Here is a 25,921-nt window from a genome sequence, read left to right on the forward strand (position 1 = left end):
TAAGGGTGCTTCACCTTAATAGCTACAGACTAATAGCCCTCACCAGGTGTGTCTGTAAGCTTGATGGGAGAAATTATCAACACCGGACTCATGGCTTTTGAAAAAAAAAAAGTGATTTTAACTTACCAATTAGTATTCTGGAAAAATATATCCACATTAGGCCCCTTGCTCAAGTTATCAAACCAAACCCAGCAGGATTTTGCTAAGTAGTGTCAAACTATGAGGATTTTCTTTGGTGTTTGGGCATCTTAGAACAATTTTATAGTATTAGTATAAAAAGAAACATTAAGATTTATATTTTTTAACAGGTACTTTAGATTAAGTTAAGAATTTTATATCAAATATTTTCCTGCAAGATTCTTAGTGTCACTTTTTATGCTATTGCCATAAATAGTATTCTGAGGAATGTACATCCACCAGTAAGAGGCTCTATATTTATTGATGACATGGCATTACATTGTACAGGATATGATCTTCCTGTCAGTATGTGCAAAAGGCTGTTCGTGGAGTAAACAAGTGGGCGGATGAACATGTATTTAGTATCTTTGTCAGTAACAGTTACCATTCATTTGGTTTCATAGATGTAGAACCAGTGAAACAAGCAAATCTTAATCTGAAATGGAAATATTTTATGCCTTGCTCAGGAAGTAAAATTTATAGTAATAATTCTTGTTTGAAAAGCTGATTTAGTTGGGATACTCTCTTAAGACTGTAAAATACAATATGTAGATCCAAACTTGACTTTTGCTGCCAGGCTTATTCTTGTACACAGGAGCTTTTGTCAAGAGTATTGGAATAGTATAGGAGAAAATAAAATGAAAGAAATTACAGATGTTATATTTCCTTGGAAGTATGGCAGTATTCCTAGAAGATGGGAGATGGCTCTTTGCCACTTAAGGATTGGGCATACCCGCCTAACACACAGCTTTTTGATGGCCGGGGAAAATTAGCCTTTTTGTGAGGATTGTCTGGTCCCCTTGACTGTGAGGCTCTTGATGGTTGAGTGCCCCATTCTTGGGGGATGTTAGAAGCCGTCACCTCAATGAGGCTCTTAGCCAGGATGGCAGGTTCATCCTTGCCAAGATCCTTGGAGAGGATTTTGTGTATGATGCCAATGGTATTTTTAAATTTATTATCGACCCTGGTCTTCTCCCAAAATATAATATTTCTTACATTTTCTTTTATCTTTTTGTTTTTATAGCAGCTATGTAGTTCATTTAATTGATATCTGCATCAATGACCCAGTTGTCACGATGCCAGGTAACTCAAAATCATTCATTCTATCATTCTCTGTGATATGCAAAAGGCCATTAAGGCTTATTTTCTCAGTAAGTCCGTCCTATCTGTTTATAGGGTTAGGATTTTAAAAAAGATTTTAGATGATTATGTAGTTAACCTTATGGGCTACCTAGGAGGGGCCAAGATTTTTAACAATATATAGTTGTAGTATATTGATGGTAGTCCCTAGTTTATCTGATTTTGCCATATCCGAACCTGGGGAGGATTCCTAGTTGATGCCAAAGTTGGTATCAGCCCCAATAGATTTCATGTTCCATATAATAAGAAGGTATTCAGCTTCCATTTGGTTAAGGATAATGCCTAGTACAAATAAAAATTTGTTTGAAGTGCAGTGTCACTGAGATTTTTCATAGTCCCTGCTATGGCAGCAAGTAATGTAGTTTGAGCATATGACATAAAACATACTGTAGTCTGTTTTTTGCTGTCTCCCAGTCTGTATTTTGATTTCTGTGTCATTGAAGAGAGGGGATTTCATCATCATTACTCAGTATTTTATTTCATTTTACATGTGTGTACACTTGATAAATATGTCAAAAGGGTTTTCTCCTCTCTCATCTGCCTTGCAATCTGCCCCAAGCACTTAAATATATTATTTGAATTCTCATGTGATCCAGATCGTCTAAGTTCTCTCTTCATTTACTTTCTGAATTGACTTTGCAATTGCTCATAGTATCATTCTAAAGCCTCCTGCATATAAGTTTTGCTTAGTGCTCAGTAATTGTATTCAAAAAAGTTTTACAAAATTTTTGAACACGTTAATGAAATTTTAACTGTCTCCCCACCATCCGTATTACTTGGAATTCATTACGCTTTTTGGTCAGTCAGCTTCTGACATAGCCACTTAGAGCATTAGTCCCATTCAATTTTCCTAATACTACTGTAGTGTCATATATAAAACTGATAAATTTTGTAGGCACCTGATAGTGAATATGATTTTTTATGATTTTATAGTATACAGATCATTTTGGTTATTTATTTGGGAATGCATGAATGCCTGCCAGTCCTGCAGATTGATGGTGTTTTTTTATCATTTACGGTTAATGAGGTTTTATTAGACCTTTTAGCTTTGTGGTCTACTTGGCTGTGAAATGTAACTCTTTGGTCTTGATTATATGTATAACCTATGTTGAAAGTGGCTCATATGTTAGGCTATGGTAACAGTTGAGAGTATTTAAGTTTTGTCTCTGTAGTTAAATAGGCCACTCCCAAAATGAACTTTGTTTATGCAGGGGAATGTTCACTACTGCGACTAGGAGACGAAGGCGTTACACTTCAGGTGAAAGTAGCATGAGCAGCAGCAGTATTGGCAGTAGTGCCAGCAGTACGCCTAGTGGAGGCCCAACTCTTGTTACTGCTCCTGTGACTCGATCCACTTCTAGAGTCCCTGTCCCAGGTAAGGAGGTGCTCAAGATAGAAGAGAATGGAGAGAACCAATCAGATGTCAGACCCCAAGAAGGGGAAAGCTTGACCTTAAAATGATAATGATGATGATGGTATAGCAGTAAATAACACTTAATCTATAGCAGTAAAAGGTATTTATTTTCTTTGTAGATCATGTATGGGATCATTTTTCACCACCATCTGCACCCAAGGCTCCATCTACTGGTTCCACTTCATCAAGACCTTCAACTCCATCACAGCCCAGAACTCCTACAAGACAGTCCCGTAGGTCAAAGACTCCAGACAGTGACAGTACTTTGCTAAGAAAAAAACCTGTTTCATTGAGAAGAAGAGCTTCATTTTCTGAAGGGTAGGTACATTTTGTGTACTTTGTGAACAACGCTTAAATCACTTAAATTGCGCTACTTTTGTCAGGAAGTTTTCAGTAAATGTCTGAGAGGTATGATTGGGCCTAACAACTACTTAACCACTCAGTTATAAGTCATTTAAGGCTATACATATAAAATTAAGTACAGTATAAGTCCAGTTTTCTGACTTTGGCTGTGGAAAACCTGTTGGCATGGCAGTTGAGTCCAAAAAGTCCTGTTCTGGATTAAAGGTGCCAGTATGGCACCTTCATAGCCAACTGCCACATTTTAAAAATAGATGAATACCCCCATAGTTTGAGTTTTGTGCTACCAAATGACTTAATGACAATAGCTTCTCTAAGCTTCATTTAGTCAGTATAAAACAGTGTTATTTGGATACTTAATTACTGTTAAAGTTAGTGTACGTCTTTAGGCTGGTAGGTGCTATCAGCACTCAAAATAAACAAAAGAATAATGCTTGGCTGATGGTGATGGACTGTGTTATCACTGGTTTCCCGCCAAGTGGCACTGGAATGTTTACATTCTTGTCAAAATTCTTCATGCCATGTCTTTGTGCATATGGTGTGAATCAGTGGTGGTGATTTTGATGATTTTTAGCTGTTTTTTTACACTTGTACGGCATTGTGCTTATTTTTAGGTTTGGATTATGTCATCTGCAGCAAGCAGAGATAGGAATGCTAGTTTCTGGATGAACAAGGTGTATGTAAACCAAATGTACTGTATTTGGTTGTGCATGTTGGTCACATTGGTGTTTCCCCGGGGTTAATGAGTTTGATATTTTTTTCATGGTCTGAGAACATAAGGATTGGTCTGATGAGAATGAATAATTTTGCTAGTCATAGGAAGATGAGAGGCTGTTAATTTAATAGACAGTTAGTTAGGTCTAGTTATAGTCTCCTCTATACACTGTATTATTTCTTCTGGTGTTATTTCTCTCACTCCTGCTCCAGCAGTGCTCCCTACGTGGTTCTGGAGAAGCAGATAGGCAAACTTGAAGATATGATTTTACTTCTGTCATCAGTTAAGGGCTTGATTAAGTATATTAGGGGTAAGGATCACTGTTTTCTTCCATGGTGATACCTTTTAGGTTCCACACCTTCCAAGGGAGAAGGTGTTGAAGCCTTCATATGTCTGTAGCCCACCCTCTTGTCACTGCCAGGGAACCAATGTGTCTTGAAATGGAGGGTTCTGCACTTATCCACCTGTCTCCTAACCATGTACCATCTCTTAATCAACTCATTCTCCAAAAGATACATTTGGTAGAGGTTAATGCCTTTTTCAAATGACTCGCATTTTGTTATAATTTAGCAAAAGCAACAGTGATGTATGTTATGTGACCCTGCTGAGTTATTGAGGGTCTGTAGGCTTAGTATTCCAGTTACTTGGGTAGTTTCTGAACTTTGCATCAGTGCTTCAGAGTCATTTGTCAGCCCTGTATCATCAGATTTGCCTTCCATTTATAATATTAACCTTTCGCCTCATACTTGGCTTGAATATTGCGTGTGATTTTGGATGGTTCTTCCAATCTTTTTAGCTGGAGGCTCCAGAATCTTCCTGTCATTCTTCAGGATGGAATTTTGATGTTACCTCAGTTTGAGCCTTTGGATAAAGTTTCCTTTAAGAACTCAACTTTTAAAACACATTTTCTTTTAGCTCTTGCTGTAGCAAGTATACTATTGAGCATCAGGGCCATTTTTTGTAAGACTTTGTTCAAGGAGACACATGTCTTTTTTTTTTTCTTTTTATTCTATTGTTTATGGCTAAAAACCACTTCAAAGCAAAGCTCTTCCCAGGCTTGTGATGGTCCCCAGTTTCTCTGCTTTAGTAGACAGTGTAGAGGAAGCTCTGCTATGTGTTGTTATACCTCCAAGGGTTTATCTAGAATGACTTAGAATATATTGTGGTGTTAGAAGGTCACACTCTTATGTTCAAGAATGCTAAGTCTTGTTTGTTGATTGCTTAATCAAGTCGGCACACATAGAGTTGAATCTTGATCATTTGCCATTATTTAAAAGTAAAACCTCATAACGTCCATGCTGTAAGCTTATCTTTTAATTTACTTAGAAACCTCTTGCTAGAGATGGTTGTCAATGCAACTTAATGGACATAGAACTCGGTTTTGCCTCTTTAGAAACCTCTTGCTAGAGATGGTTGTCAATGCAACTTAATGGACATAGAACTCAGTTTTGCCTCTTTGTTTGCAAGACATCAAATATCGTATGAGGATTTTAGTTCTGTCATCGCAGCATGGACAATTTTTTCCTTAACCAGATACAAGAGAACCTGCCTTTATCTCCTATCTTTAGGTAGTTACAAATTCCATGTTGAGTTTCAGGAACATGAAGGTACACAGTGTACAGGCAGTCCCCGGTTATCGGCAGGGGTTCTGTTCTGATTGCGTGACGATAACCGAAAATCAGAGCTTATTGGCACCGATAAGTGAAAATCGGCTATTTTCAGCACCAAAAATTGCCAACTTTTGTCGTTAGACAAGTGCCATAAAACCAGATTGCCAATAAACAGGGACTGCCTATATAGGAACATAACTTCATATCTGAAGGTAGTCATTGTCTCTAGTTTTGGACTGTTGGTTATGGCTTTTGACTCTGGCACAGTAGTCACTAGTACTCTTCAAGATAATCGTTTTTCCTAGCAAGGATCCTCCAACAGGTTCCATTACAAGGATCTTACACCATGCTGTTGATATGCTGTCTTGATGACTGTACTGACTGGGAAGGACCATACAACAGGCAAGAATGTTTAAAAGCTTTTTCCATATTAAAAAAGCTTTTAATTGGCTTGCTGAGCATGTTTCCCCCTGTTCTAACCCACCATCCTCATTTAACTATTGAGTTGCTGAATTTATTTTGATTCATGTTCCCTACTACGTGTAATTTTAAATCAAAATATTTAGTATAACAGCTGCAAGCATTCTGGTTTTAGAATCGAATGTTATTTTCACTTGGAAGTAAGTCATTCTATCTAGGTAAAGTGTGGAAAGATGGGAAATAGAAGAAAATGGTGTTACTATTAGTCAAAAGAAAACCCTGATCTTATGGAGCAAGCACACAGCCACAGGGGCCATTGACTAGAAATTCAAGCTTCCAAAGAATATGGTGTTGATTAGGAAGAAGTAAAAGGAGGTAAAGGGAAATCAGAAAGAAATCTCACTTATTAAAAAAGAAAAAAATAAAGTAAAAGATAGATAAAAATACATTAAAATGCCAGGAGAATAGTATTAGGGTAGTAATGCATGGCATCTTTGCATGAACTTTTAAGTTCCAATTGCACACCATCCTCGGGGAGACTGTTCCACAGTCCAATGGTGTGAGGAATAAAGGACCTCTGGAACTGAGAGGTTCTACAGCGAGGCACATTTACTGCATATTGGTGCTGCTATTCATCAAATCTGGGTGCTCTCAGGAGGAAAATATGCTCAGGGATCATTTGTGAATGTAAAAGATCTCTGTCAAAAATACTGTACGACTTATGAAAAATTGACATGCCATAACTGGTAATACAGTCTGACCTCTTAAATCTGGCACTCCATGATCCAGCAACTCCCATTATCTGGAACCTTTGAATCAGTTCTTGAGCAGCTACGAGGGCAGCGACACTTATATCAGTTTTGGATTTTTTTTGGATTTCGGAGCTGAAGCTTGCTCCGTAAATACACAAGCACAGATTATTCCTAACGAACACATTCTGTGAAACTCAAAAATATAAAACAAACAAAAGAACTGTAAGTTGTGTACATATTCGTGTATCATCTGATCTCATGTATCGTGATCATTAAAATTTGTCCAAAAACATTTCATCATAGTCATCGTGTATAGTGCGAGATGTATTTACTGCTAATTACTCTAGGCTAGGCTTTCTATGCCTGTCTCAGTTTTGGTAGATACCATTTATACAGTAATGCATATTATATCTGAGTTAGCTTTTAACCCTTAAACGCCGAGCCTCTATTTACAAAAGTGTCTGCCATATGCCAGCAGGGTTTGGGAGTTAGCGCCGAAGCGGAAAGAAAGTTTGTTTCAAAAAATCACAGCACGCTTAGTTTTTAAGACTAAGAGTTCATTTTTGGCTCCTTTTTTTCTCATTGCCTGAAGTTTAGTATGTAACCATCAGAAATAAAAAAAAAAAAAAATCATATATAAATATTAGAATATATGGGCAAAAAAAAACTTCGTATATAATTGTATACAAATCGTGCTGTGAGCAAAACGGTTAAAGCTAATGAGCTATTTTTTTTTTTCATTGTATTGTAAACTAAATTGGGATGATTTTGGTACATAACAAATTGTAAAGCGATCAAAGCAACACAGAAAATATTATCACAAAATGATGCATGAATTCGTAACGAGCGGACATAAAAAAAGTTTTTTTCAAAAATTCACCATAAATCGAAATATTGTACTAGAGACTTCCCGTTTGTTGCAAAATGAAGCTAAATGATTGAATATTACTAGAATGTAAGAGTTTTAGCTTACAATTGCATTTTTTTACCATTTCGGTCGAGTCAAAGTTGACCGAAGGTTGAAATTTCGGCACTTATCGTGATTTATATGAAAATATATTTCAAAACTGATAAAAGCTACAACCATGAATTATTTTTTTTTTTTTTTTTGTATTCTACATGAAATTGCACATATTTTCATATATAAAACTTTATGTAACGGCTAATATAAAAAGGTGCAAAAATTACGACAAAGCGACTAAAAAATTCTGAGATTTTCAGCAGAGTTAGCATGGAGGTAAGGAAAAGTTTTTTTCAAAAATTCACCATATATCGAAATATTGTGCTAGAGACTTCTCGTTTGTTGCAAAATGAAGGTAAATGATTGAATATTACTAGAATGTAAGAGTTTTAGCGTAAAATTGCATTTTTCAACCATTTCAGTCGAGTCAAAGGTGACTGAAGGTTGAAATTTGGCACTTACCGTGATTTATATGAAAATATTTCAAAACTGATAAAAGCTACAACCATGAATTATTTTTTGTTGTTTTCTACATGAAATTGCGCACATTTTCATATATAAAACTTTATGTAACGGCTAATATAAAATGGCGCAAAAATTACAACAAAGTAACTAAAGAATTTCTGAGATTTTCAGCAGAGTTAGCGCGCGCGGATGTAAGGAAAGGTCTTTTGAAAAATTCACCATAAATCGAAATGTTGTGCTAGAGACTTCTCGTTTGTTGCAAAATGAAGGTAAATGATTGAATATTACTAGAATGTAAGAGTTTTAGCTTATAATTGCATTTTTCGACCATTTCGGTTAAGTCAAAGTTGACCGAAGGTTGAAATTTTGGCACTTATCGTGATTTATATGAAAATATCTCAAAATTAGTAAAAGCTACAACCATGAGTTATTTTTTGTTGTATTCTACATGAAATTGCGCAAATTTTCATATATAAAACTTTACGTAACGGCTAATATAAAACTGTGCAAAAATTACGACAAAGTAACTAAAGAATTTCTGAGATTGTAAGAGCCTGATGCCGTCTCTTTCAAACACGTGTGTGTTCGTCGTTCATCGGAGTGGCGAGATGTTTGACGTCTTCACAAACAGAAACATACACACAGTTTGATACAGAAGATTCGTTAGAACATTATGAGTACATGATTAGAATGCTTGCATGGCAGTGTAAGTAGTGGTAATTGTACATACATCAAGACAACAATGGTTAGGGAGAAACAGACAGAAATGTTGTATGGTTGAAATCGCATTGCTTTAGAGAAAGAAAATGAGATGCTCTTTTCCACTCCGATGGACGACGAACACACACGTGTTTGGAAGAGACGGCGTCAGGCTCTTGCAAGATTTTCAGCAGAGTTAGCGCAGATGTAAGGAAAAAGTTTTTTTCAAAAATTCACCATAAATCGAAATATTGTGCTAGAGACTTCTTGTTTGTTGCAAAATGAAGGTAAATGATTGAATATTACTAGAATGTAAGAGTTTTAGCACACAATTGCATTTTTCGACCATTTCGGTCGAGTCAAAGTTGACCAAAGGTTGAAATTTTGGCACATCGTGATTTATATGAAAATATGTCAAAATTGATAAAAGCTACAACCATGAATTATTTTTTTATATTCCACATGAAATTGCGCACATTTTCATATATAAAACTTTATGTAAAGGCTAATAGAAAATGGTGCAAAAATTACGACAAAGTGACTAAAGAATTTCTGAGATTTTCAGCAGAGTTAGCTGATGCTTTCTTTTGGGATAAGAAAGAAATTCGCGCATGCGCAGCTGGGTCACGCTTGTAAACAAAACAACAGCATGATCCGTGAACTCCCAGCATCCCTCAAGGCGCGTGATTGAAAATTTTTTGCAAACAAGGCCTGTAAGTATTTTTCCGCAAATATTTAAAAAAACTTTTTGTAGTCAACATATTTTACGTCCACTTGACACCTGACAGACAACTTTTGTGGACATAAAATACGTCCAGTCGGTGTTAAAGGGTTAACTAATAAATGGACCTAGAAGCAGGAGTTAATTAGGTTAAATGCAAATTTTCATACATTAAATCTGGCTTACAACATTCTGACTTCTCTAAGAATTCATTACAGGCAGTCCCCAGATCGGCCATCCAATTTTTTGGCGCTTGTCTAGCAACGAAAATCGGCAAGTTTCGGCGCCAGTATGCACCGAATTCCGGTTATCAGCACTGATACATACCTAACAGAGGCGCCGAAAATTGCCAGTTTTCACGTATTGTCACGCCGTCAGAACGGAACCCCAGCCAATAAAGGGGGGCTGCCTGTACTATTTCTTATAATTAACAGCCACTTACTTGTGTGTGTAAGACACTGGCATAAACAACAAGTACTGACATAAACAATCGAATTGAGAAACAACTGTTTGCTGCAGATGTCTGTTACCGTAACTAACACACGTTCATAAGGCTTGCATTACAGTTGTCGACTTGTTAAAAATTAGTTAATTGTTTTGACACGGAAACAAATCCACAACATCATAGACAGGAGATCCTTAGGCACGCACACATGCGCATGACATCAATGAGTAGACTCACTTTGAAGAACACCACTAGCTACTTGAGGCCGTCATGGCGTTCACACTTGCTATTTATATGTTCTGCATATTTTACACTGGTTTTTTGTTCTTTTGTGGGACCTTATCTTTTTCCATTTGTTTTCCCCTATTCCAATGTTTTAGTGAAAAGTGTTGTGTTTTACCCCTGTGAGCTTCCTCTCTGGTGGAGAGAGAGAGAGTTTTTCAGTGTTTTCTAGATCACAAGATCACATGTGGCTAAAGTCTGTGTTATGCACCTCTGTGCTGGTCAGCGCATGTTTTCAGGGGTGTGTGGAAACATTCAGTTTCTTAGTTTTCTCCCGAAATAGTGAAGTGTTGCTTTTCTGTGCTGCTAGACATAAGTGTCTTTTCGAGTGTTTGCATTTCTAAGTGCGTTTTCTTCCAGCCATGAAAGTACAGTAAAACCAGTCTTTTCAGTGTACGAGAATACAGGAAAAGGGAAGGCTGGTGGAAAGTTCTCATCTCCGCTTTCTAGTAATCTGCATTCAGTGTGTTTGAAGTGTAGAGGACAAGAATGTTCTTGAACATTGACTTGTCAGGAGTGTGAATCGTGGTCAACTTCTCAATGGGAAAAGTTTGAAAAGGGGGGAAGAAGAAACCTACAACGTCTTCCATAAAGAAACCTACCCCCTCCATTACCTGCATCCCATCTCCTGCTATCTTTGCTCCTTCTCTGCTACCTGTCACTCCTGGTAGGAATTTCCAGTCGGTTTCTTACCCTGATCAGAAGTTTATTCATCAAGAGATGATGCCAGCACTGTCAAAATTCTTCATCAAAGCGAGTTGAGAGTGTTAGTATGACAGATAGCATGGCAAAGAAAACGGAGAATAGTAAGAGCATTAGAAGGGAGGTCAGCAGCCCCCTGCCTCCAGGACCCAGTGGATACCAGCAGAAGAGGAAGAGGGATGCCTCTTCCAGGTCGGTCAGCCCGGAACCGGGTCCCAGTGGTGTGGTTATTGACAGAAGAGAGGGATATCTGCCTCTGCCGACTCGGACTTCTCTTCCGATCCCATCCGAGAGCGTATCCCGATGTCATTTCTGGAACATGACTCTGCACTTTGCTTCCTCAAGAATGTAAAGCACGGCAAGAAGCTCCTTCCCTCCCGTCACAGACACCTATCTGTCACTTCTTGGGACACCTCCCAATCATGTTTTGGAAGCGTGATTCTGCACGGTGCCTCCCTTAGTAATGGGTGGCGCTGAGAGAAAAGTCAGCTGGTACCTTGCACATCCTGGCACCAAGCAGGCATTCCCCATCTCATGGTCTTTAGTCACCTCCAGTTCCTGCTCTAGAAGCATAACTCAGCGTGTTAACTCGCTCAAGAATGGATGTCAAGAAGAAAAGAACCATCTGATACCTCAAGAATGGACATTATGAAGAAAAGAGCCATCTGGTACCTCAAAAATCCAGGCATCGGGCTGGTATGCCACATACCACTCGGTCTGACGTTTACCATCACGCACATTCCACTACTCCCATGCCATCAGGAAGCCAAAGACACCCAGTAATAGGTTTCGTCAGTGTTCCTGGAGTTGGAATACAGATGAGGAACTAAGAGTAAGAACACTCCAGATTAGCAGACCCGTCTCAAGGGAACGATCTCGGTCATGGGCACTGTCCCCTTCACAAGGCAACTGTGGTAGGGCTGTGTCTCGTTTACCTTCTTACCATTCAATGAGGCCTACAGACAGTAAGAGGAGGCATCGCATTTCTCCTGTCCTCCACCAAGACTTACAAACCGAAACTCTTGGTCACCCGTATGTAAGGGATATTCAGAATGACCTGGAGCATCTAGACGCTTAAGTCCTTCGAACTTGGAATCGGAATCAAGCCAATTAGCAAATGATTTTCCAGATGGAGGGGGGTAAAGTTTGCTGAACTTATCCGTATGATACGGAAGATTTTGAGATACCTGGAGCCTGAGAGAGAGAGGAAACTGAGGATTTTGCAGAAATCAACCATTCCATTTGCCTCCCATTAACCAAGATGGTGAATTTTGAATTAACCTTAGGAAGGATTTTGAGAGCTGCCTCTGCTTGACAGCTGTCAAGGGGCATTGTTAAAACTTACTTAAAAGACAGTCTCGACTGATTTGTGGTTAGTTACGAAGGACTTCTTCCCTCCATCCGGTAAAGCCTAAAGTACATGACAGAATATAGTTAATTTGTGGACTAATGTACTTTTGAAAAGGAGAGAATCTCTCCTTTCTATAGCACAAAGGCAAATCTCTTCAGACAGTTGATCAAATCTGAGAAACAGTGCTTTGTTGGACATGTCTGGTTATTATCTTCAAGAACATTTGGATCAGGCAATTGCAGATAGGGGAGAAGATGCAAAATCATTTTACCGTCGTCCTCCGTTAGACAAGCACCAAGGACAGCCTTTCAGTTCCCAGCAACTGGCGAGACCTACAAGACAACTTTTTAGGCAGAGGGTTCATTAAGCTCCCAATCTTCCAGAGGTAGACGATGGGAAGGAAGGAAGGCAGCAGTACTCTTCCACTGCTCTCCCCCTGGGAACAAGTGGAAAGAGTGGCAGAAGGGCCCATGCAGAGGAATGGACGTTCCAAACACTCGGGAAAAAGGGTACACCCTCCTCTTCCACAGCAGAAGCCACTCTTGACTCCAATACCTCTCAAGTTCCCCTCCTACTAAAAAGATTCCCCTCAAGGCGAGGACCTTTCAACAAGAAATTCAGAGCATGCTATTCAAGGGGGCTATAGAAATAGTGAAAGAAGGCATTAGGAGGTTGGAGACCTGTCGTATATCTGTCAACACTGAACAGATATCTTCACATGACTCCTTTCAAGATGGAGACACCAAGATCAGTCCTTGCAGCGATCAGACAAGAAGATTTCATGATCTCCCTTGATCTACAGGACGCATATCTTCAAATCTCGGTACATCCTTCTTCCAGAAAATTCCTACAATTTGTCTTCAGAAAGGTTACTTATCAGTTCAGGGCCCTTTATTCGGCCCAGCGACAGCTCCTCAAGTCTTTCAACTGATATCAGAATGGACCCACAAGAGAGGAATTTGTCTACAAAGATATTGGACAAGTGGCTCATTCAGGCACCAACAGCAGAACAAGCCAGGAGAGACAGGGACTTAATCTTGACTATGTGCAAGACATGGGAATTCTGGTCAGCTACAATACATCAGACTTAATCCCAACTCGAAACATCAGATACTTGAGCGTGATGATAAACACTCGGAAGTCGAAAGCCTTTCCATCAAAGGAAAGAATAAACAAGTTCCTGGTTATTTTGAACAGGTTCCTCTCAAATCTCCAACCAATGAAGAATTGGCAAATTCTAATGGGACATCTGGCCTCTTTGGAGGAGCTGGTACCGAAGGGACCGAGCCTACCTACGTTCCTTGCTGTGGAATTTAAAGGAAAAGGACAAGGATCATAAGAGATCAAGGGAGGATCTGATTTCCATTACAGAGAGGAACAGACAGGATCTGCAGTGGTGGAAAGATCCACAAAACCACTTGCAGGGACTACAGTTAAGCCAGTTAGCTCCATACATGCTAGTGTTCTCAGATGCATCCGTAAGGGGGTGGGGTGCCCACCTCAGTGTGTTTCAGGGAAGTGGAGCAGAAAGGAGTATCAGGAACACATCAGTGTCCTGGAGATGAAAGCAGCCTGGTTGGCTCTACAGTACTTCCAGGAGTACTTTCAAGGAAAGACAACAGTAATCATGAGCGACAACATCTCACAATGTGAAGTGCACATGTACTGTAGACCTTGACAGCAAGGCAAAAAGCTGCCTTGGTTGATAAAATGAGCCTTTTAACTGTACGAAACATTAATTTTTAAATAAATGCAACAATTCTTAAATGCATAATACAAGTTAAAACTACTCTGTTTACAATGTGTGTGCATTTGTTTGTTGAGATTGTCTTGACATGCACATTGTGTTTTAATAACGTAAAATGTACCTATCATTAATCAACCTGCGGCCAAACAAAAACACAGGTACACTGATTCACTTTCTCTAATGATGATTTTGTGGAGTTCCTATTTGTTAGATAAGAAGTAATATTAGGAATGTATTATAATATTAATTTTACAGAATTTTTTGTATTATGCATGTGTGTATGTGGGATAGTATCAGCACCTGTCTAACTTGGTACAGTGCACCTGTCTAACTTGGTACAGTTGAATATAATACAGTGGACCCCAGTGCATTGTATTCAGTCCTGTTCGTGGATTTCTCTGTGGAATGTGTATACACATTATTTGCGGAAAATTCGCCAATTTGCGGTATTTTTCATAGAGAAATATTCACAAATTACTGTACTGTATTTTCTTGTTTGTGAATAAATGCACTTTTTGTGATAAAACTATTAAAATATTTAGGTGTAAGCATTTTAGAGGGTTTTTGGTGTTTTGAACTATCAAAATAGGCAGTTATAAGGGTTTTTGAGGGGTGTTAAGTATTCATGGATTTTAGCTATTCTCGGCGGGTAGTGGTATGCATCCCCGCGAATACCAGGGGTCAGCTGTAGTAAGTTTGAAAAAACAACTGTTCTTATGCTGAACAAACCTAGGTCTTAACGTAAGGATAAAATCTTCCAGTACCAGCTGGAAACCAGTGAAAAACATACAAAATTGTAGAACAAGGTACAGTCATACCCTGAACTTCGAGGTTAGGTTCCAGAACTCCTCCCACAATGTGAATTTTCGCCTAAGTTTGGCACGGTCTCTAAAAATGTTAATAAATGCTTATTTCTAAAGTTTAAACACTAAATATAACCCTAATCATGCTCCCAAATTATTAACCCATTCCTGTCCAATTGACGTAATATTACGCAACAACCCCCTACCCCCTTCTTTTCTGACTGACGTAATTTTCGTAAAATTTACCGACATTTTTTCGTGTGGTAGGGGTAAATTTTTTTATTTTCGGACAGTTGGTGGTTTCCATAGGCTAAAGCATACCTTGGACCGTGTAACTCCAGGCATCGATACGCCAGGCAAGCAGTCCCTATACTGCGCATGCGCAATTCCCTGGCATAGTAAATTTCTCACAATGAAATCAGCTGATCCTACCCACGTTTCTCTCTCGTATCTTACATTTTTTTTTTTATAAAATGTAGGATTATATTATTGGAAACACTCTGTTTGGTATCCTCTATTTTCTATAAATTTTTTAGTTCCTCTACTGTGCATGCGCAAATCCATGGCGTAGTAAAATTCTCACAATGACATCAGCTGATCGCACCCACGCAGGCCTGGCAGGCCACACTTCTGTCAGAGACCATGCGTACGAGTTTGGGTAAACACGTGTGGCTGTTTACATACAGCGACGTCAATTGAGAACAGTTTCCAACATGCTTTCGCAAAGTTTTTACGGTAAAACTAGTGGAAATTCGTTAGTGCATCACATAAGAGACGTCTGGATTTTAGGCAGGGCTCTGAATCTCATTTTTCATTATCATATATATCGATATTTAGAGAATTTTGTTGGCTTTCTCATAAAAATAATTCATTCACCTAACTGTTATAGCTTTTGAGCTCTGAACGATAATGTTGACAATGGTAACATTTTTTTCGTTCGAACAGCTTATAACGTCAAAATGAAACTGTTGCAGTTACCAAAGCCATTTTCTTGACTCTCACTTTATTCCTCAACCTTTCCTCTACATTTTTCTATATTTACAAAGTAATTTCTATGAAAAAATCCGAGGTAGGGCTCTTCAAAAAAAATGTCTAGCGATAATTCTCACCGTATGCCTGGCAGCTCGCTCTGTCTCTTACCCACTTTTCTATCAATTTTTCACCAACTGGACTTATTCGTTTTTCATTGTTTTATATGTCGATATTTAGAGAATTTTCTTGGCTTTCTCATAAAAAATAATTCATTAAGCCTAACTGTTATAGTTTTGAGCTACAAACAATAAGTTTGACAACGGTAACTTTTTTTTTTTTTGTTTCGATCAATTTATAACGTCAAAATGAAACTGTTGCCGTTACCAAAGCCATTTTCTTGACTTTCCCTTTATTCTTCAACTTTTCCTCTACTTTTTCGTATATTTACAAAGTAATTTCTATGAAAAATAACCGAGATAGGGCTCTTCAAAAAAAAATATATTTTCTAGCGATAATTCTCACCATAGGCCAGGCAGAGCACTCTGTTTCTCACCCTCTTTTCTATCAATGTTTTCACCAACAGGACTTATTCGTTTTCCATTGTTTTATATGTCAATATTTAGGGAATTTTATTGGCTTTCTCATAAAAATAATTCATTCGCCTAACTGTTATAGTTTTGAGCTACGAACAATAATGTTGACAACGGTAATTTTTTTTCGTTTCGACCAATTTATAACGTCAAAATGAAACTGTTGCTGTTACCAAAGCCATTTTTCTTGACTTTTCCTTTATTCTTCAACTTTTCCTCTACTTTTTCGTATATTTACAAAGTAATTTCTATGAAAAATAACCGAGATAGGGCTCTTCAAAAAAATTTTTCTAGCGATAATTCTCACCATAGGCCCGCAGAGCGCTCTGTTTCTCACCATCTTTTCTATCAATTTTTCACCAACTGGACTTATTTGTTTTCCATTGTTTTATATGTCAATATTTAGGAATTTTATTGGCGCTCTCATAAAAAATAATTAATTCGTCTGACTTTCATAGTTTTAGTTCTGAACTAAAAATATAAAAATAAGTAAAGAATTTTATTTTTTTCGTTAAATAACACATTTTTTCGTATTTAGAGGGCTGGGACTCTTATTCTGACTATTCCACCATAACATATAAACATTTAGAAAAAAAGGACAGCAAAATGAACGTTGTTGGCATAGAATTTCTATTTTTGCTGAATTTTTTAAATAATTATTTTTTCGCACTGTCGAGCACTCCCAGACACATCGGGACTCATGTACCCTCAGTGATGTGATAACTATACAGATATGAAAGGGTTAAGCTAACTTTTGAATGAAATTAAAGTTACAGTAAATCCCCCATATTCGCGGACTCGTGTATTCACGGATTTCTCTTTGGAACGTATCTACCCATTATTTGCGGAAAATTTGCCCATTCACAGTATTTTTCATTGAGAAATATTCACTAAATACTGTATATTTTCATCTCATTTTCATGACAAAATGCACTTTTTATGATAAAACTATTTAAATACTCGGGCAATGCTCGAGTTATGATAATTCACGTTACGATAATTCGATTTTGCAATGGGGTAAGCAATAAATACCGATACGACAGTATTATTAGTATTTTTAAATTTCACTTGGGCACAGGCAGCAGCGTAATTATCCAGTGAGAGAGACCAAATTACAATAGACAACTTTTCCTCCATCTCTTTATCCCATCTTCTAGTTAAAAAAGTAAAAGAGAATGATAAAATTATTGTTAGTAATGTTATACTCTTGCGTAAATGTGTATAGCCATAAACAACCGACCAAGAAACTGTTCTTTTGCTTATAACTTAATTGGATAACAACAGAACAACAGCCGTTTACCTGTATTTCAACCATCGTACAGTAATAAACAATTACTGTAGGTTATGGCACAGATGACGTTAAGTAGAATAGGAGTGATGTATTTTTACATTATACCCTCATTCACTACGGATAAAAGATCGTCAAGGAAATATACTGCTAAATTTAAGCTGCAAGTTGTAGCTGAAGCTGAGAAAACAGTGTTCAGGCTGGTAATGACTATACTGTAAATTATCTTGCATCGGCAACGTGGATGAAACTTGATGGTAATTAAAATGGGAGAGAAAGTATTTTAATCAAAACTACTGGGCATGAAAAAACACACTACTGTTATTTTTACACCGGTAAACGATAAATGCATAAGGCTCGTATTATGATGAAATTGAGTGAAAATAGCAAACGGAATCTTGAATTTTTTTTTACACAAAACAAACACCCCCAAACAGCCATCGTCAATCATCATCCATTAACGAAAATAATAGATAAATTAATTTCACAACGAGACGTATTTTAGTTATATTTCGACTTGAAAATACTTCATATAACGAAAAATAACCTTGCCCCATACAAATAAAGTATCTAGACTCTGGAGATTCATTTACACTAACTAGAAGCAAGAAAAGCGCTCTGAACTGAGTTGAATGCGGCGAAATAAACATTGCGTAAACATTTCCAAACCAGAACACTGATCACTGTGAACGCAATTTTTAATACAAAAGCAATATAAGAACACAATATTTACAATATTATTGGATACAGTGAATTAAGGCGTAACATTTTAAAAGATCCATGGAAAAGATGCATATTCATTATGTTGACATTTGTGTAATACGATATGCGAATATAGAGTACTGTACAGTATAATGTAGGCTACTTTAATTCTTGTTTGTTATTCAATTTCTCTTTGTATTAAATTATCATGATAAGTCACTTTGCCTGCACCTCCAGAATTAGCTGATATTAACAATTACTACGCCATGTATGTAAAGAGTATTTATAGTGTAGGCTAGGCTGCCATATATGTATACAGTACATGGTACCGAATACCCTAGTGTAGGCTAGGCTATGTTCGAGATATGGTTTAGTATTCCCTACGTTTTTTCCAACAAATGATGGTTTTTTTTGGAACCTAACCCCACTGTAAGTAGGATAATACCTGTATAAGCATTTTTAGTTTGTTTTGTGTCTGTTTGAACTATCAAGATAGGCAGTTCTAAGTGTTTTTAGAAGGGTTCTAAGTATTCGCTGGTTTTAGCTATTCGGGGGGGGTTGTGGTATGCGTCCCCTGCGAATACAGGGGGTTTACTGTACTGTAATTTCATGTAAAAGTTAGCTTAATACATTACCCTTAAAAAAAAAAGAAATAAATGGTTGACACAAAAATAGTGAGTTGGAAGAGAATTTCTGTCTCTCTCCCCTTCCGACCAATCTATTTTTAGAAGTCTTCTCAACCTCTTTTTAATAACTTCTTTATTCTATGTCTCTTGCTCTTTGTTCTGAATGCTTTTTCATGAACAAACATTGTTTTTAATTTGGACTAATACAACTCTTAGTTATTATGCCTCTATGTTTTAGAACGTATTTGCCACACTAGCGCATTTACACTTCGTAGACAGTACGGGTAAAATTAGATCAATTTAAACTATCAAATGAACAGGTAAAGACATACAGAGAAATAATAAGTTGTAAAAATGTGTGAGCGCTAACTATAAATGAGAGATAGATAAGGGTTGTGTCTACTTAAGAGAGTGAAATTATTTATGAATTATTTCAGAGACAGAGAATAACATGAGAGAGAGAGAGAAGTTATTCTTAAGTTAGATATCAAAAGATGGAAATTCAGTATTAAACTAACGTTTAAATGAAATTAAAGTTACTGTAATTTCATTTCATTTAAAAGTTAGCTTAATACATTACCCTTAAAAAAAGAAATAAATGGTTGACATAAAAATATAGGAGAGTGTGAAGATTAGTATTGTCATGATGTGATCAAGTACCTGGTTATTACACAACTATTAAATCCAAAAATTTTCCTCACTTCACCCAGATACCGGAACCCTTATAACAATAATATTATGACTGAACACTGAAGGTAACAGTGATCCCTTAAAACTTGCATATCACTTGAAAAAATCAATTGAAGTTTATCAAGTTATGAGTGAGGTAATAACTGTTAAGCAAGAAATATATTAGAGGGAAAGGACATCACTCCATCAAACAACTATAATTGTCTCCCTGGTCTTAATTCACTTCAGAAACACTGAAGGAGAACAGAACATGTTTATCACTTATCTTTTGCATACACAAATAATCCTATTCACTGGTGGTAAAAAATGAAACACTTAGCTTTTAAAACTTTAAATACAAAAATTTATTTCAAACTTCAAAAGTTGTAATTAGAGTTCACAATCTGAAAAAATTTACTATTACTTGAAAGCAACTTAAGATTCAATTAATTCTTAAACAAGATTAATTCACAAAACTTTAATTCATCAAGAAATTACGTTCACTAAGCAAAATTCAAACTATTAAGATTTACTCCAAATTTGAAAAAATCTTAACAAATGAAAATCACAACAAGTATGCAATGCTAAAATATCAACACATATAAAGTGCTAACTAAATTAATGTTAAATCACCAACACAAAAATGTAAACACAAGAACACACTAAAATGTAAAAAAAGAGCATATAAAAATGCACAAAAAGTTTATCAACAATAATTTCACTAAGGCAAAATCTGTTTAAAGATTATATTTACCTTTTTAAAAGATTATATCTACCTTTTTACCATGGTAAAAATTTAGTAAAAACCACTTTACCTTATACAAGTTTCTACATACCATTACTCAACTCCTTTTTCTTTTCTTTTTCAGCAGCAATAACAATTTTACCTAAGGCCTGTTACTGTTAACTCTCTCTGATATCAGATTCTACCAAGGGAGCATTAAATATTATTACACACTTATGTTTGGGAGAGTGACCCCACACTTACACTCTTCTACATGAAGAGGGGGAGAGAGAGAGGAGAGAGAGAGAGAGAGAGAGAGAGCAGCAACCTAACTCTACCAAGTCTCTGTCTGAAGTAACTGGTATTACCAAAATCTTCTATGAGGTTAAACCTAGGTTGCCAGTCAGGCATTTTTAGAAAGTGGTCACCCTAGAAGAAACAGGGATAAACTGAATTTCTTCTTCCATGACAGGAATAAGCAGAATTTCTTCCTTCTACTAAGGCCTGCCTCTTATCTGAATGATTGACAAGGGTTCTTGTTTGAACACTTGTGTAAACACAGAGGCCATTAGGGTCTCTCTCGCATAAAGCATTTCCTGTCCACCTGAATAAACATTCAGCTGTGTATACACAAGCCTGCAGGAAGAGGTATCTTAGCTCATCACACAACCAACCAACCCTTGTAAAATCTGTCACTTAGCATCTCCCATAAACACTATTACAGTTATTACAGCCAATACATGACAAACACAAGAGAAAATATATAAGCATTGCACAAAACATACATACTACAAAATCACCTCGTTATATTTCAAAACACATGAGAAATATAAAAGAAAATGTATCAAAAAATACAGAAAACATTACTTTTATAGAATGCACACATATCATAAGACATATTAGTATAGTATACTATTTCTTTCTCTCCCCATTCCACCAATCTATTTTTAGAAGTCTTCTCAACCATGTTTTTAAAAACTTCTTTATTCTGTCTCTGTCTTTGAAGATTAGTACTTATTATTAGGTAAAAAATTTATTTATCATACAAAACAAATAAACATACTTGTACCATAAAAATTCTCTCATCTCAGTTAAAGAGAGAGAGAGAGAGAGAAATTATTAATTTTATTATTTGATGTTATTTAATTTACACACAAAAGCTTGAAAACTTATAAATTACATAAAAAATTAAGCATGAACACTTGCAGGGTTTCTCAGTATTCGCAAATTGTTCGCGTGTCTGTGAAAAACTCGTGTATGACAATTAGGTTCCAATGAAAAGCTCGTGTCTGTGAATTCGCACAAGTTCTGGGTATTACTGTATCGGTGGCAACGGGGTTTAGCCAGTCAGATGAGACAGGAGACATCAACCAACCTCCCTTAGCCCCAGAAGGATGTGCTGCTGCCCATCCTTCCCGAAGCTGGTGTTTTCTTGCCTGTTTTTCTCCTCTGGGTTGCCTTTTTGTTGTGAAATAGTGCTATTCTTTGTATTTGTGCATTAGTGCTTTTTGTTTTTGTCTTTTTGTGTTGCATTGATCATGCAAACCCATAACTTATTTTAGCCTCCTGTTCCTAAGCCTCAGAGGAAATGTTCAGGGGTTGGTGGCTTCCTTGTTCACGTTTTCTGACTGTTATTGAGACTGATCCCCGTTCTAATTGCAGTAGGTGCAGAGTTATTATGTGTAATATTACTAATCCCCGTTCTGAATGTTGTTCTTGGCCTCCTGAGCAGTGTAGGATTTTTGCCAAGAAGAAGCAGCAGAGGAGGAAGTTGGAGGCATCATCTGGGAAGGGGTTTTCTCCCCCTTCATTGGCTGCATCTCAGGCTTCTTGTTCCTGTTCCTTGTCCAATCTTCCTCCAGTTGCTTCTTCCTTGGAAGATTTTACCCCTTCCCATTCTACCATAGCTTCATCTTTGGAAGTTTCAGAGAGGGGTCAGGAGATATCATCTCTTGTTGGGAGCAGGGGTGTGGCCCCCCCCCCCCTTGAGGAAGAAGGCAGCATCATCTTGTTCTTTCTAAGAGTCAGAGGCTCAGAGGTTGGGTGGCATCTGGGCTTCTCTAGGCCTTCAGGAGCACCAATCTTGGGTGGCCTGTTATCCCATTTTCTGTCCTCTGGCATTCTCATGTCAACCGCCTCGATAGGTGCCAGCCCTGCCAGCCCTGCCGCTCACCCCTTAGCTGTTCCAGGAGCTTCGGTTCCAGTGTTACCACATCAGCCTTTGGTGTACTCTGCCCAGCATTGTAAGACAGTGGCTGCATTGGCTACTCCTGCTTCCATTCCCAGCTACTCCACCTTAAGAGTTCCCTGTTCAGTGGCTCTCCTCGCTCCTCTGCATAAACCTTTGGTTCCTGTTCAAAGTTTCAGGCCTTCTCCAGCGGTGGCGATTTCCACTCCCGCTCCATCTTCTGACACTCGTTCAGCTAGCGGTTGTCAGAGCAGACATCGTTTTCCAAGAGAAGTACGGCCATGTTTTAATGAAAAAGCATCACAGGTCTCCATCTCCACCTTCTTCTTCCTCCTCCTCTTCTTCGTCATTATCATCTGTCTGGCCCTCCCCCATTAGTCGTTGGAGGTGTTAAAGACTGCATCACTGCTCCTCATTTAAGAAGACCTAGAACCATCGCTATCTCTTTGTCTCCGTCATCGTCCGACCACAGACATGGGTCTCCTGCTCCTGCGCACGGCTGTGCCTCGGATGGGGTTGTGTCACATCCAGCAGCTTCTCGTCCCTTGGTAGATCTGTCTAAGCAAAAATTGGCGAAAGGAAAATCTACAGCAGTGTCATCTTCCCCCACTCCCCCTGTTTGTGTTCATAGGAAGGATGACAAGGCTCCTATTAAGAAGTTCCATCTTGAGAAGTTTTTGTAAGTACAGCCATTGCCTTCTGGATCCCACAAGTCTACGATGGACATGAGGGGTTCTACATGTACGCGGACGTGTATTCAGCGTCAGCCGTTTGTCGCTTCGTCACTCTCCTCGTTTGGGCTCCCCTGCAAGAAACATTGTTTCCCGTCATTCCAGAAGCCTTCTCCATTCACGCTCTCCCAGGAGGGCCTCTGATCATCGCTCCAGCTCCCATGGCTGCGTTCTTTCACACGTCTGTGTCCATGAAGATAAGTGCATATGTGCGGGCAGTCTAAGTCATTCAGCTATACAGCCTCCTTCATCGGCATCTCGACGTCTCACGTTCACGATCTCCTGGAAGGAATCTGGATCATCATGTATGTGACATCACAGATCCACAGCCATGTATTGACACACGGCCGTCACACGGGGATGAAGATTCCGCAGTTTGTTCTTGCGAATGAGACAATCATCAGGCAAGATTACCATCGTCATCATCGGGATACCAAGCCTCCAAAAGAGCTTTAGGACCTGAAGGGCTTATGCCCCAGTTATTAATAAAGATATCTTGTCCCACATTCATCCAATCCAATAGATGGAGCAGATCCTCGCAACCAGGAGGTAGAGGATGTAGAGAACCAAGAATTTGTTAATACATATGCTGAGGTTATTGAACTCATTTGTGAATACAATAATTTTTCTCAGGTAGCAGTAACGACTTTTTCTCAGGAAGCAGTAACAACTTCTTTGGATGTCCCTACAGCTATAGAGGCTTTACTCAGTCCTAAGACAGATTTAAAGGCTTCTATACAGCTGCCTTGCTCGAATCATGCAGATTCTGCCCTAGACCATGTGAATTCCCTCATCTCCAGGTGTGATAATCTGCTTCGGTCTAGTAGATCATTTAGACTTCTACCCCATCCGCTGCCTCAACATAGGTTTTATGCAACACCTACTGTAGCATTGCACCAGAGACAGATTAACCCAGATCTGGTTTGTTTGGGTCCTGGATTAACCCTAGATCAAGTTAGGTCAGAAGGTCCTTCCCTTACTCATCAAGAGGCTGCTACCTTGGAGTTGACTGCCTCTTCTGCTTTTTAGACAGTGTCTTGGTTAGACTTACGGTCGACAGAGGTGGCCAAGATATCTTCCCCTGCACTAGGTGGTTCAGAAGACAGTGCCCCTTTTATTAGGCTTTACAGCCAGGTGGTAAAGCTATTTCTTACCTAACCCATTTAAATGCTAATATTTGAGTTAACCTTTTGCTGAAAAGAAGAGATGTAGCTCTCTCCAAGGTTTCAAGATATATCAGCACAGATCCGTTGCTAGCCTTGAAAAATTGAGAAATGGGGATGTTTTGAACTCTCCTTCTCTCTTCCCTACAGAACAACTAGACATAGCAATTGATAGACATTGTGTGGACAATAACAACCAGCTAGTTCATCAAGCACTGTCAGAGTCGGCTGGATCTTCTAGTCTTAGTACATCGTGACCTAGGCCTTAAGCTTCTCCAAAGAAAACCACAAACGTGACATTTACTAGTAGGCCTGCTAAGCCTGCTCAAACAACTTCTAAGAAAGCCCCTCAAGAACGGCCCTTTCAATCCCGCTCTTCTAGACCAGGAAGAGGAGCCAGAGGCAAGGTCCAGAGGAAGTAAGTGATAGAGTAGTGGCCCCTCCCCACTCATCACCAGTTGGGGGATGCCCGGCAAGCCATTGGGATATGTGGCAGAGTTTTGGGGTGGAGTCTCGGGTAGTGGATATTGTATGGGTGGGGTATCTATTACCTTCGATTTCCCTCCACCCCCTCTCCAAGCAACCTCTCCATCAGCTGTCATACACCCAGGACTCTCCAAAATTTCTAGCTCTCCAAGAGGAAGTGAGGAAAATGGAGAAAGGAGCAATGGAAGTAGTTGAGCATCCTACTCTGCAATTCTACAGTTGCATATTCCTTGTCCCTAAAGCGACGGGGGATTGGAGACTAGTGATAAACCTTTTGACCCTGAACCTGTTAATCAGGAAGACCTGATTCAAAGAGACGCCTCATACAGTCCTGTCAGCTGTCAGAAGCAACGACTTTATGCTTATGATAGATCTGAAGGATGCTTACTTCCAACTAGGAGAACTGGTGTTTCAATTCAAAGTTCTGTGCTTGGGCGTAATAACAGCCCCTCAGGTGTTCACAAGAGTGTTCACCCTAGTGTCATCCTGGGTTCATTCTCAGGGGGTTTGCCTCTTGAGATATCTCAATGACTGGTTGGTCCTGGCAACCTCTTGTGAAAAGCTAATCCAAGACGCAGAGCACCTTCTCCAATTTTGTCCTAGCTGAGGCATCATGATAAATTTGGAGAAGTCAAATCTTCACCCAAGTCAGAAGATTCTTTATCTGGGAATGGTAATAGACACGGTGTCGTCGAGGGTATTTCTGTTGGACCAGCGAATTGAGAAGTTCAGGCAAGTAGCCGGTTCTTTCTATCCGAGCAGAAGCAGCAGGCACATTAGTGGCAAGTAATTCTAGGCCTCTTAACCTTGCTGGAAAAACTTGTTCCCCACAGCTGTGTCCGCCTTCAATCTCTCCAATGGAGACTGAAAGACTTCTTGTCCCCTGCAAAGGACCCACCTCTGTTCCAGGTACCCCTGTCTGCAAAGGTGAGAAGGGACCTTCTGTGGTGGTTGGCCAACAAAAACTTAACTATAGGAGTGTCTCTTCATTCTCCTCCTCCAGAAATTCTCCTGTTCT

The 25,921-nt window shown here is 38.6% G+C and overlaps 1 protein-coding gene across 3 annotated transcripts in view; it reads left to right on the plus strand.

The window, feature by feature from the left end:
• The window catches only part of LOC136835211 (uncharacterized), a 123,826-nt gene that overhangs the window by 44,100 nt on the left and 53,805 nt on the right, over positions 1–25,921 (plus strand). For all 3 annotated transcript variants that reach the window (XM_067098453.1, XM_067098452.1, XM_067098454.1), the window contains exons 3-4: positions 2,529–2,692; positions 2,851–3,049. In XM_067098453.1, coding sequence (XP_066954554.1) covers positions 2,529–2,692; positions 2,851–3,049 — 363 coding nt within the window. The remainder of the gene's footprint in view (positions 1–2,528; positions 2,693–2,850; positions 3,050–25,921) is intronic.

Source organism: Macrobrachium rosenbergii, chromosome 55 (assembly GCF_040412425.1).
Source record: "Macrobrachium rosenbergii isolate ZJJX-2024 chromosome 55, ASM4041242v1, whole genome shotgun sequence".
In the NCBI taxonomy this organism is placed as follows: domain Eukaryota; kingdom Metazoa; phylum Arthropoda; class Malacostraca; order Decapoda; family Palaemonidae; genus Macrobrachium; species Macrobrachium rosenbergii.